Raw genomic sequence first — 14,699 nt, forward strand, 5'->3', positions numbered from 1 at the left:
TTATAATAATTAATCTCATACTTTAAGCAAAATTTAAGCAAAATTTTCGACTGGGTATTTTTGCTGAAAATGTTTAACAAAAGAATTGCGGTCTTTATGAGTGATCTATTTTTAGTCAAGGTCATCGTTTATCAGAACATTACATCAGTCAGATGTTTAGATTTGTGTTGTGAAGCAAGGGAAAACAGGTGTTGCGCTGACGCAACGTCAGCGTCAGCAGGAAACGGGTAGTCAATCTCCTGCTTCACTCATTCCTTTTGATGTTCTGGTTGTTTAAAAATGCCTAGAACTAGGTATATTACATTAGAAGAAGCCCTTCAAAGATTTTTTGATGAAGAAATAGATGATGATAATGTTAATAATGACCAGAATGAAACTGATATTGTTGTTGTCCCCCCAGAAATTGCAGAGGCTTAGTGACGAAGAAGAAAGGAATGGCAATGTTTTAAATAATGATAATGATATTTTACCAAATGACACTGCTGGGGAAGTTGAAATTCACGTAAGAAGTAAGTTTCAGCCTTCTAAAAGCAGTTATAGTCATACTAAAAAGTTTAAAAAGCAGAAGACTGAAATCTTGAAGTGGATAAAAAAGGAACTGTTAGTTATGTCTCAGGAAGAACATGAAGAAAGAGATAGAAGATAAATTATAAAAGACAAAATACAAGGTAAAACTAGTTCACAGATTTTCGTTTTGGTATAGACATTTAATCTCTTCTTGTTGAACGAACAAATATATACGCTCAGCAAAAAAAAAAAAAAAAAAAAAAAAAAAAAAAAAAAAAAAAAAAACCAGAATTTATTGCATCTGAAGCCTATATGGAAAGATTTATTGGACTATTATTGCTTACAGGATATCATTCTTTACCTCAACAAAAAATGTACTGGTCTTTTGATAAGGACATTTCTGTTCCTGTTGTACGAGAATCGATATCACGTTTACAGTACAGGAATATGAAGCAGAATTTGCATTTGACAAGTCAAATTGACAATACTGATAAATTATATGAGGTGAGACCGTATCTAAGCTTACTAAATATCACCACTTTTTACTATTGGAAATATAAAGTCTCTTTTAGATTTCAGACGCGAAAATGCATTATTCCTTTTGCAAACTCCTACTGAGAGTGTAGAATCAGCCAGAAATAGATCAGAAACAGGAAGACCTAGTAAATTCAGCATTCAAAAACCACTGCATGGAGATGGTAGACATTTTATCGTTAAGTCCGTTGATAACAAAAGACTTTGTTGTAAAGAGTACCATAGCCAGACTGTTCATAGATGCAAAGTATGTAATGTAGCTTTATATCATGATTGTAATCAAGCTTTTCATGCTTGAATCTTTCAATTGAAATAATCTGTATTTGTAAAAGAAATACAATGTATATTTTAATATTAAATTAATTACAAATAAAGTGATTTGTAGATTTATAAAATGTTATACAGCTAAAAAGTAATCCTGCGCTCCACTCAAAAGAAACATCACATGAGTACTATCCTACTCACTAAACATCCGTAGTCTTATTCCGCTGACGTTGCGCGAACGCTACACTCACGTTTTCCACAGGTAAGAGCATTTTTTTATTATTTTCAATGTAAATTTATGTTATAAATGCTTAATTTAACATTTGTTATTATTTTCATGAGAAAAGAAACATTCCTTGTAGTTTTGGCGGTTAATGGGTTAAGGTAGGGCATAATTATTATTTTATTACTTTTATTAGAGAATTAGGGAGTGTGATTTGGTTATTGGCAATTTGCAGTTTTGCCACATATAACAAAACTGGGGTTTGTTCCTACCAGTCATCAAAATCATTGACATATATACTGTTTCCTTTTTAAATTAAAATTTGGGGCTGAAAGGTTCTTTCCCTAAGCTTTCTTTTCTGAATAGTCTTTTTACCTCAACAAATATTCATATTTCATTGTTCAATTTCTAAATTAACCGTTTGCCTGATTATCCCGAGTTATCCCAGGTTCGTATATATTGCAGTTAATTATTATCCCGAGAAAACTCGGGCAAAGCAGAATTTGTCAGTACGATTTGTTTTATCATGGTTTCACTCAGCTTAGAGGAAATGAAAGGAAATATTCAGCTTTTATTGGCAATTCGCCAAGTTTTGATGGTTTCGCGGTTCTTTTGGCAGGACTAGTCACGTGTTTTCCCTATTGTCTAGTATACGTCGGCTTGTGGATTAGTAATGTATAAAGAATGATAGTTGTGTTGAAAAAAAGTAAAATAATTGCGATGATGCAAGATAGCGAAAGCGATGATTTTTCAGATAGTGATTATAACCTCAAGGCATTTTCCAGATGTTATTCCTGCTACTGAAAAAAAATCAAATCCAATGAGACAGTGTCCTCTGCGCTTCCGCAAACGAGATTCCAAAGGTAAGCCAGTAAGAAAAGAGACCAGATACCAGTGTATAGAATGTTAGATATCACTTTGTGTTGTCCCTTGTTTAAAAAACTCTCACACAACGACTAATATATATATTTTTTTTTTATTTGCCCAAGGTAACTCGGGATAGTAAACTAATATAAAAACTAAATGCTTTTAAACCTGTAAAAAATTAAAAATTCAACTTAAAACCTATATATTTTGTTTTGTTTCGTTTCCTAGTATTTAATAATAAAATAAAAAAATGTGATGATTTTTTGCAATTTTTTTCAAAAATATGTGTAAGGGAAGCGGTTAAAGCTGTCAGAAATGGCAGAACTACATTCTTCGGCAGATGTACATGCATTCCATTCTAGTTTGTCAAGTGTTCTCAGTTTATGTTAACCACTAGAACAGCGACACACCATATATGACACAGCAATATGACAGTGTGTATACACTGCAAAAACAGATGTGAACCCGTGCTGCTGATTTTGGTAGTTTGCGTACAAAATTCGATAGAAAAGACATAAAAATGTCATTGCACAGGATTTCATAATGGACCGGATTGACGGGGGGGGGGGGGGGGAAACAGCCATATCTGGCCCACAGGTCAGCTTTTGCCCATCCCCGATTGAGTCTGCGTAAAACCAGCCTTTGTGTGTGTGAAGAATGCAACTAGGTGTACACACTAAGGAATTATACTCAATATATGAGAGCTGGTTGCTAGCTGATATTTAATGTTGTGTTTATGCAAGTGAAAACTCAGTCTTTTACCAACTTTTAATAAAGCCACATCATTCTTTTGCGTATACATATAATATATATATAATGTGAAATTCATTTGAACCGTACAAATCCCAAAATATTTGATAATACAAGTTGTCAAGATATAACGTGCAAAAAACAGAAGGCAAACAAAATTTAGTTAGATTATTAGATTAGAAAATTAAATAAACCTAAATTAGAAATTAGAGAAAAAGTAGAAACTGAAGGGCAAACAAAATTTAAACATTACAACAATACTTATTTAAAATAAACTACATATCATTCATAACAATGGTTCACAACTCTCTTCCACCCCATGCATCCCTTTCAACAATGTTGGAGAATCATTTTCCAAAACTTGAAAATTACATCTATATTTATTTAAGCTATTTAATATGTTGAATGTTGAATAAAGAAAATGTTGATAAATACTAAAACTTGAATAAAAGTAAATTTTATATTCATAAACTAAAACTAAATACTTAAGAATTAAATATAAGACTGGCTGCATTCCCCTCCTCAACACTATGACATCTCCTCAGGGGCAATGCCCCCTTTTGGTTCAGAATCCCTTAAAACATGTTGTATACAAACTTAAAAATAAACTATACAACTACATAAAACATGATAAAGCCAAAAAACTGTATTATAATGTTGAATTTCTGTATAAATCAAAAATTAATACAAATAAATTCTGAAAATTATAGGTTATATTATAATGTAAAATAAATTAAAAATAACTAAAAACTTACCAAGTAACATGAAAATACTGCTTGCAGCCAGATTTATTACACTGCATACAAGCTCCAACACTAGCTTTCGATTCTTTACCTTGCTCCTCACAAATATAACACAACTAAAAAGTAAAGTACAGAAAATAAATAATGCATAGTAAAATTATAAGCACAGATGCAAACTTGCCACATACCACCTTCAAGAACACTACCATACATTGGTGCCCAAAAGTCATGTGTCAGATACAAGGGGATAAGACTTGCATCTATTTCTAATGCTTGTTAATAAGATATGCAAAACATCAAACTCCATGTTTAACATGAGAAGCAGGAGTTCCAGAATCACACTTAACCCTCTAAGTGGCCGAACCGTATACATACATCCAACCAAAATCGTGCTCTAAGCGGTCGACAAGCATATATATGTCCAAGCAAAATCCTCTTCTAAGAGCACAGCAAGCATATATATGACAACCAAAATCTCAGTCTAAGCAGGCAGCAAGCATATATACACTCGCGTTAGGTTTTCTTTTCCCCAGCAATTTCGACAAGAGCGATTGCACTAATAGGCCCTTTGCTGAGGAGAGTTTTGCTTTTCTAAAATTTCACTTGTTATTTTGGGGATGCTGAACATAACTGCTGTGCTGCCAAAAATCTATCTATGCTTTGTTCATATTTTTAATACTGCTACTGAATTAGACAAGAAAGCGGAAATACTTTCAACATGTACTGAAGATAAAAATGAAATTTATGTCTTCATATAATATCTGATATGGAGAATAAAAATAATTGATCAATAAGACTTTAGCCGCTCTTCACTTAAAAATCTGGTTTGACAGTTTGAAGCCAATACATGCGGAAATACTTTCAACATGTACTGAAGATAAAAATGAAATTTATGTCTTCATATAATATCTGATATGGAGAATAAAAATAATTGATCAATAAGACTTTAGCCGCTCTTCACTTAAAAATCTGGTTTGACAGTTTGAAGCCAATACATGCGGAAATACTTTCAACATGTACTGAAGATAAAAATGAAATTTATGTCTTCATATAATATCTGATATGGAGAATAAAAATAATTGATCAATAAGACTTTAGCCGCTCTTCACTTAAAAATCTGGTTTGACAGTTTGAAGCCAATACATACATCCAAGGTACTTATTCAAAGTTCTCTCTCTCTTTTTTTTTTTTTTTTTTTTTTTTTTTTAAATTTTAGAATCGAATAACCGCAACACAGTAAAATGAACAGAATCATTAAAATAAATTTCAAAATTTTAATGATTTAATGCACCATAACATTTAATGGAGATTTGTTTTAATCGAAGCATATCAGTATTGTATTGAAAGTTACATATGCAATAAATGTTTAAATGACAGACTTTTAACAACATAAAATTGATATTAGTATATATTTTTTAGATTTTTACCTCATTTGTTTTAGTGTTTTGGATGTCCACTTGTGGGTGTATTCATCCATTAAAAGACAAGTATGCACTCAAAGCATAACAATTTAAAAAGGTAGATGAATAAAGAGTTTAATTTATACATATTAACTGTGACATTCGATTATAATAATAAAATGATTTTACTGTCCGTGGTGTGTATGCTTGTTACCTTTAAGATGCACTGCACTTTTCCTTCATGTGTCAAATAAATTAGCCGCATATTGATAACAACTTCAAAACTTTTCTCTGTCTTCTGCAGGCAATTCTTCGATATTTGAAAATCTGCCCCAAAATATCTATACTCAAGCCATCAAAACTACTTTTCTAACATTCCCTCTAAGTAGGTGAACATGCTTCATAAATCATAATTCTGAGTGTATATATTTCACTGTTACCTTTGTTTTTAATACTTATCAAATGACTGCTATTAGAAAATTGTTATGCTTTATTCAAAATCACAGAACAGAATAAATGCATGCCAATAATAAATGCTATTTATTAAGCTTCAAGAATCCATGATTCAATAAGCAGCAACAAGTCGAACATTAACAGAAGAGAAACATAAAATTAACAAAGCAACAACCTTCTGTTTGGCTTAGATTTAGAACGAGGTCGATTTTGAGGGCAAACAGGTACACGTCCCACTACATTCACAAATTTCTTTGCTTCTGATGAAGAGAGACCTGTATCTGTTTGTCTTCGAAATCAATTTAATTCTTGACTGAATCTACACTAAACACAAGGCTGTTGCTTTGCTAATTTTTTGTCAAACAGAATTAATTATGGTTTTACCATACAGTTGTGTTAAAATGTAAAAAAAAAAAAAAAAAAAAATTGAATTCTCATAAATTCAATTTATAGGTATTGGGTGTGCTAGGATCATATCTCTAAATAGCCATTTACATTTACAAAATTTCATATTTAATAAGAGCATTTAATTAAACTGGCATTACAGCACGATTTATTGACATTGTCTGCAATTCCATTATGATGAAATGCAATTCTGTACAACGTTATGTTGAAAATGTGAAATATAGTCTTTTAAAAATAAAAATTAAATCAGTTCCAAGCTATTTCTGAAGAATGATTGAATGTAATGTAAATAACAAAATTATTTTACTGCATTAGATCCATAAATAACTTCAGATATTAAGTGAATTCCCCTTTTTTCATTATATAAAATAAAAATAATGATTACAACTAAAATAAAAAAAGCACTTAAAGTCTAAATTTTACATCTTTAATGATAGTTTTTAAAGCAATAATGTACACTTTTGGGGTAGAAAGTCATTATATTTAAATTTAATGCACAGTGGTTAGGAAAACAAAACTGCAATTATTTCATGGATGGTTGGTTAACTGTACAAAGCAAAGTATTCAAAGCTTATTTTCCTCAATGGCGAGGGTTTTCTAAGAGAAACTGGCTTGTATTTACATATGAAAAACACGATGTCTCATGCAATCAGTTATTTCGCTGAGATTTGATCTTAATGTCGAACTACTTGTTTTCAGTCGTCTTATGGCCAGTAGCGAGGTCTTTTCTTGGATGTGAAATAGCATTGCAAGTAAATTCATGGTAATCATGAACTCCGTGTGTGCAATTTTCCCTCAATCAATCGAGTATTTTCAATTATTAAATATCCATTCATTATATATATCGTTTCTATAGTAAGGTTTTTGTTTTCCTCTTCACTTATCCAAAAAGAAAACTAAAAAAGTACATCATTAGAAAGTTTCCATTCCTGAAGTATATTTACCAAATTCCATTAAATCATCTGCCTATAGTTAAAATTTTTAAAATTAAATAGCAGATTTATATTCATTTGATTTTTACATGTTACTGCTTATTTTGACTTTTCTGTTTATTTTTTGACTGGGCCAAATTCTGAAATAAATTTCTGACTTGCATTGTCAATTTCAATCGCTTCTGCAATGATAATAAAATATTGCATCAAATACGAGTTTTCCCGTTTCATATTTGTATTCTGACAAAAAATTCAGTGTGGGTTCATAAGCAAAGGGCTTAATGAACAAAGTTAAAATTTTTGTCCATTTTTCTTAACGGCATTATAAGACTGAATGGGAAATAGAAGCAAAGGGACTGAAACACATAGAGGTGTTTAAAATTCCAAAACGAACAAATGTGTGGGAAATTAAAAGTTGGGAAATAAAACATATTAAAAATTCTTTTTAATCACTCTGTTTTTAGAAAATAAAAAATAACGACAAAATTTAATTGGAGGCCTCCATTTAAAATGTCGCTAGTGGGTTATCAATTTAGGGTATTTAGATATGAGAAAGAACACGACGGCTGTCGTCAGGGAAGGAATGTTTTCGTCAATGACTTGCTAAGCGAAACTAGATCGTATTCACATTACACAAGCAGAAAGCCACAAAAAGCTCCATATGGCCAGGCTGTTCTTCTAGACTAGATCGAACTACCAATATTCAGCTGTCGACCACAAGTGGGGCCCCTACTCCACAGATCATGTAATTTAGAGTAACAAAACATTTTTGTCATTGCTGATTGTTTGCTTGATTGGATTTGATTATGGCAAAACACGGGAAGGTTACCTAACTAAGGGAAGGGATGCCTTCATGGAGTACATTTTAAAGAAAATTAACTCCCATTCATTATACAATTGGAAAAATTGCTTCCCTTGTTGAATTAAATTTTTTATCTGCAGCTATCTTGAGTAGGGAGACGAAATTAAATAATAAAAGAATTTACATAAAGTTCAAAATATGTACGTTAAAGTATATGTGTTTTAATTATGACTTTCATATGTTCAGAAATGTTCGGATAATTGAAGAATTATTTTTTGCTTTTCAATGCATTCTGATAAAATGTCGCATATTAAAAATTTTATATATATATACATATGTATGCATGTGTATATAATTTTCACATAGAGCTGATTTCGAGTATCATATTTTTTAATTTTCAATATAAAAATTCGCATAGATTTTGAATAAACATTTTTCAATTTGAAGAGCAAACTGGCATAAGTCCTTCTTCTTCAGGCAGTAAACAGATTTACTACAATTTGCCTGCTCAAGATTGCTCTAGAAATCGATAGAGTATTATATTTTCACGTATTTTCCCCTCTACCTTTTTAGCTGCAAGCTCCGTAAATTAGAAAATATTACTGTAATTTTTCCCTTCCTCAATGCATTCAGAGGGCACACTCCTCTAAATTTTAAATTGGATTAATCCACGTCATGATTGTTTTCGTCTTACTGACAAAAACAAATCCCTGTAAACTACCTGTGAAGGTAACGCCGAAACTTTCCCTTCTAACTGTTGAGATTTATGCCTAATACAAGAACCAACATATAACAGCGAAGTAAATCCGAACTGACATTCACTCTATGATTTGTTTAAGTCAGCTACACATTCACCTTCTCTAATTATTTATGGATGTCTTGGAGCCTAGGAGTAACAGAGATGACTAAGAACGAGAGAGAATGAGCTTTAACATTGTACAGAGAAAAAATCATTTGTTATTTAATGCAATATATTTTTATCTAACATGATTCAAGCCGCACTTATTTGAAGCATTTTAATTTAATTTTGAAAACATATTTCTGTTCAAGAATGTGTTCCTAGTTATAACAAAAAACACATTTTTATAGGAAAATTTTTCGAAACAGTTTTAACTTACAAAATATATACAGAGGATCGTAAAAGTGAATTGTGGATTTTTCAGCGCACTGATTTAGGCGAAATTCTTCTCAGTTCTGTATTTATTCACACGTTAGTTTTAATCTTACTTTTTGTTTAAAGTTAGAAATACTTAAAGAATTACTAAAATAAACTGAAAAAAAATTATATTTTGGAAGTTTTCTGTGTGTATATGTGAATTTAGAAAAATTTCAAGTAATTTGTTTTTCAGTATATGGTTTAAAATTAGCTTTATAAAATTTTAATAAGAAAAGAAATTTTTAAACGAATAAAATCATTAAAAAATCTAGATAACTGTATAGTTTATCTGAAAGGGGTGGCATTGAGGGTCTTAATGTAGCAAAGAATATTTTATTTTTATCTGAAGAATGTATTTATAATAACGACAAATAGAAAGCTGAGCATTAAAATTAAGATTTTGGTAGAAAAAAAGAAAAATGCAAAACTTTTAAAAATTGAATGTTAGAGGGAAAAATTTAATTTACTATTCTATCATATAAATTCACTGTAATCAACGTCTCTTCAGTTACCATGTAAAGAAACGTTTTTGAAATTCAGATACGTCTCAAATAGATCTGGTAATAATTCAAAGTCAATATCATTTGAAAGCATTCATGTTACAGTCAAAAGTCTTTAATCCGGACTCGTCGGGACTTCGGCGATTCCGGATTATCAATTTTTCCGGATTATAGATCATCAGTTTAAACCTGGTAAGTTGGCATGCAGAAATTATAAAATTAAAAATATGAAACCGTAATTTATAAAATAATGAGCAATTATGATCTAAAGGGTATCAAAATTTACCAAAAAAGAAGCCTAATATATATTTGTTTACTTTATTAAACATTTCTTTCAATGCGCGGATGCGTAAAGCATACCTTACGCATAGCCGAAATTAGAAAATTGCAACCAGAAAACTATTTGATTTGTATTCGTGATATTTATAATGACGAGGAATTTGATTTAAATCATATCAAAGACGGAGTACATCGAAATTAAATACTACATTTAGTAAGGAATTATAAGCCGAATAAAATAAAAACATCTGCCCTGAAGATAACGATAGTGTTGACAGATCAACTTCCAGTTCATTGCGCGCCGCGACGCCCCCCCCCGCGCGCAGAGCAGCGTGAAATTGATAAACAGATTTCGGAACGGTTAGATAAACAAAGGTTATGCTTTTATCCATTTTTTGTAGCAATTCGTTTTTTGTTTGATGGACATCGAAACATACTTCCGTTTTCTAGATCCTTTGGGAGCTCCAGCATCGGAAATTCTATTTGACATAATCGAAAGTTCAAGCTTACTTTTAGAAAATTGCTCTTACAGTCTGCAAAAAATAACAAGCCGGATCCAATTCGAAGATTAAGGAACAACGCAATTATCAACATTAACTGAAATAGATAATTAGATAATTTTAGCTTATACCGTCCGTTATACATTAAACGCGCACGCGAAAACGTATTCTGCACTTGCGCAGACGCATATGCGCAGTAGTCAAGGTCTTACGCGCACACGTAAAACGCCTGTGCGCATGCGTCAATGCGGCTCATGCGCAGAAAGATTTTAGCTTTGAGGTCCGAATTATAGATCATTCCGGATTACGGGTGTCCGAATTAATGACTTTTGACTGTAATACTATTTAGAAAAGGTTATTTGATTAGAATATAAATTGAAGTAATTAAAGATAAAATAAGTAAAATTAGTAGTTAATTAAACTGTACACTAAAGTAATGTGTTTTATTTAGTACATAAATTACATACGGTTTTATTTGTATAATGTGGTGAGTAAAAAATTTTTGATGACCATATCTTTTTCTCTGGGCTTAATTATCAGTCCTACTATTCTTGCTATGTAATACAAATGAGTAATGATACAAAAATTATGGTGGAATCAAAACATAATTTTCTACAAATTTTCATGTTTGAAGAATAAATACAATTTTTATGCTGATTTTGTGAAATATTTTATTAAAACATGGAGAAATAAAAGTAAATAATCTTCCAAAACAAGAAACTAGAAACACAAAGTGATATCAATTTTAAACACATATTCATAAAATACGTACGCTGTTTAAAATCTGGCTTAGTTACGCAGCCAACACGGCGATAACTAAAATCTGGTATACATTCAATTAAATCTTTCTTGTCATAATGGGAGCCTCCTGAACAAAAGGACAGAGACGCATCAATACGCCCCGCTTTACGACAGTCATTTGAACAAAGGGGAAGGCAACTCAAGAGAGCTAAACGACTGCCGTTTGTAGCATTAATCTGGATACAGAATGGGCAGAAGAAATAGCAAAATTTGGTTTCTTTTCAAGACTCTAAAAGAAGAGTTTTTAATTGAGGGTCTTTGCCTCTAGGGTGGTTAAGGCTCATAAGATGGAGTACAATTTTCTAGCACATGATTAACTGAAATCAATATGCTAGACATCTTTCTCTTTAAAATAAATAAATAAAATAAAAATTTTAAAAATTCAAGCTAGTAATAAATAAATAAAACAATTTTTTTTTTAAATCCAAGTTAGTAAGCTAATCCGATTACATTCATTAATGTTATCAGACAGATAATGTATGGTTTATTTAGCCAAATGCCTTATTCCTGAGCATTCTATTGCTGGTTAGCATCTAACTTCCAAATTCTTGAATTTTCCCTAAAGGTAGGACATTCAGCACTCTCAGCCTGGTTTACAAGAGCAAATTCATGCAGCTGGACACATGCAGAAAACTGGTTCTTGTAAACTCTACCATTCAGATAATGAAGTATAAGGTAATTCAGATAAGCAGTATCAGCAGCTTCAGAAACTGAGGATAGGTTTTTCTTGATTTTTCCACTCTCTTGAGAGCAATGCAAATGGGGTATTTAACCAATCTGGTAATATGTCACCTAAGTATTAACAGCATGACTGGCTTAAATTATTCACTTCACCAGAATATTAGCAAAAGTTTTTATTAATGTTTGCAAAGCAGAAAATGTTCAATAAAAACTTGTTTAGAACATGCTAGAAACAAAGGTATAATGAAAGCTGTAGCGATTATAAAAGTAAAGCGTTTTAAATGTTAAAAAAGGGAAAGTCATCATGGAAAAATGCAAGCAGTAAATTAATAGCTTTAGAATCATACAAAAATGAAAATTTTGGTGGAAGTCATCCATTTGGGGGGGGATATCTTATTGCAACCAATTTCAGGATAAAAAACATTCATAAATTCTTAATTAGTCCAAGTCAGATAAATTACACAGTTTAGAATTCACTCTTCCAAAAATGAAAAGAAAATTTTGAAATCTTTAATTCAGAAATATGGGAAGTTTGAAGAAGACTGAATTATTAAATATCTTTTAACAACTGATCACAAACCTGTTGTTAAAGTTTAGTAATGAATCAAATAAACGGACTACTATCGACTTCTACTATGGACTAGGAGACCTACTACTTTCCGTACTTCACACTACGGAAATTCTGGTCAAGTAATACTTTTCAGTAAAAATAATTTTTTAATATTAATGTATATTTTTAATAAATTTTCGAGTAAATCAATAGTTACATAAACAAACCTCTTGGAAGCAATAAATAATTAACTTTATGTAATGTATTCCAACAAATTCAATTCAACAAATCAATGAACAACAATTTTCAGTTTTTACCTATTTGAAAAATTTAGTAAATTAACCCAATTTGAAAACGTAAATTTTAAAATTTTAAATAGTTAAAAATACTAACTATTATTTAATTTGTTTGGAATCTTTCAAAGATACTCTATTTTTTTTTTAACCTAAGAAGTTACTTATTGTAAGTTGCACACATTATTATCAGCATCATCAATAGAAAAAGGGGAAAAAAGGGATTCTAAAAAAATCAAGCACATGAAATACAACAGTAAAATATATCTGGTTGTAATGAAAGTTTTCCACCAAAAACATTCTTAATAAAGTTACGAGGGGGGAAAGAAAGCAGTACCTTTAGTGCAGGTAGTAATCACCACCCAAATCTATGATTTTCTGCTGACATTTTAGTAGTTTTTCAAAGAGCTTGACTCAAAAACAGATCAGTCTCATTTTGGATGTCCTGTGCAGAATGGGAGATAGCACCAGCAAGATGTAGCTGCAGGTGTGAAAAAAAGGTAGAAGTTTGAAGGAACGATGTCAGGGCTATATGGTGGGTGTGGTAAAAGATTCCATTCGAGTCTGTACAGAGTCCAACCAGTAAATGCAGACACATGTGGTCTTGCATTATCTTGACGGAAAATTACCTTTTTGTGCTGGAACCTAGTTTGACGTTTTTTCTTGATTAGCAGTGTCAACAGACTAGCATTTGGCTGTACACCTTACTGTACCTTCTTCCACTTTGTGGATAATACCATGGAAATTCTACCAGATATAAAACTTGATCCTTTTTTTTAGCCAAATTGCACTTTGCAATGCTGCCAACAGGGTCACCAGGCACAGACCAACCTCCTTTTTGGCCTGTGTTGTTGAAGTAAATCCACTATTCATCACAAGTGACGATCCGGTCCAGAATTTTATTCTTGCATTGACATTCGAGCAGATTATTGCAAGCCCAAACATGTCTGTCCTTATCTGCTTGAGTCAGCTCATGCTGCACCCAGTGAAACACTAACATCAAACTCTTTAGCAAGCTCTCGAGTGGTTGCATACTCATTTTCTTCCACAATTTCTCACAGGTGGCCTCATCAACATGAGTAGGCCAGACAGAGCGCTCTGCTTCTTGAATGCCATAGTCATTGTTTTTAACCTTTTGGTACCAAACCTTCACAGCGTCATATAATATCATATTATAAAAGTGATATGACATTAGTATCTAAAGCTGAATATATGATTTGGTGATATTCTGTAGCTGACTTTTTTCAACAGAACTGGAAGTAAATTATAGTTCCAATCTGGTAGCATGATAGTTCCATTTCAGACACCTTGTATTTAGTGATAACAATATTTTTTTTACAAATTTCACAAGACATTATTCTAAAGCAAGTCTCTCTTTCAAATACCAAAACTTGTTTGACAAAACACAATTAAATATACCAACGCGAACTATTTATGCAGACAATATGAGGCGGGAAACTTTCGTTAAACCTGATATTTATGAAATATATTAATTGTGGATGAATTTTTTTATTACAGTGGACCTACATACAACAATACTACTTTATTCACCATTTCCTTCTAACCAACCCCACCAGTGGCTGAATGATTAACACAGCTAAATAGTGGTTCTCTGATTTGGACTCAAACCCAGGAAAGCAGGCTGACTGCATAGGTCCTTTTTTATGTGTTTAATTTTTCCCTATGTGCAACTCAAATGCAAACTAATTTCTCTTAGAATGTTCTTCACAAAGATGTTCCTCCACCTAGGCCAGGGGTCGGCAACCTTTTGAGTCGGAAGAGTCAAAAATTACAATTTACAAAATTTCAAAGTTTTTAAATAGCCACAAAATGTTTTAGTGCCAACAATAAATAGCAGAATAAAGTTTTTTGATAAAAAAAAAAAAAAAAAAACTAATCTATTTATTCATAAGAAAAAAATATCTATTTATTTATATATTAATAGTGTTTTTCACAACAAACTAGATAATATATATAGGGCATTATTAGATAATTATTATTTAAGTAAAAATTAAAACAATTAAACATTTACTTACAACACTAACTTGTACTTCAATAA

The 14,699-nt window shown here is 31.4% G+C and overlaps 1 protein-coding gene across 2 annotated transcripts in view; it reads right to left on the reverse strand.

Annotated features, from left to right (window-relative positions):
• Window positions 1-14,699, reverse strand: part of LOC118191768 (uncharacterized) — a 148,849-nt gene that overhangs the window by 85,057 nt on the left and 49,093 nt on the right. For both annotated transcript variants that reach the window (XM_085823706.1, XM_035362616.2), the window contains exon 5: window positions 3,901-4,004. In XM_085823706.1, coding sequence (XP_085679832.1) covers window positions 3,901-4,004 — 104 coding nt within the window. The remainder of the gene's footprint in view (window positions 1-3,900; window positions 4,005-14,699) is intronic.

Source organism: Stegodyphus dumicola, chromosome 9 (genome assembly GCF_044657685.1).
Source record: "Stegodyphus dumicola isolate Sdum_Otavi_A_Nest chromosome 9, ASM4465768v1".
In the NCBI taxonomy this organism is placed as follows: Eukaryota; Metazoa; Arthropoda; class Arachnida; order Araneae; family Eresidae; genus Stegodyphus; species Stegodyphus dumicola.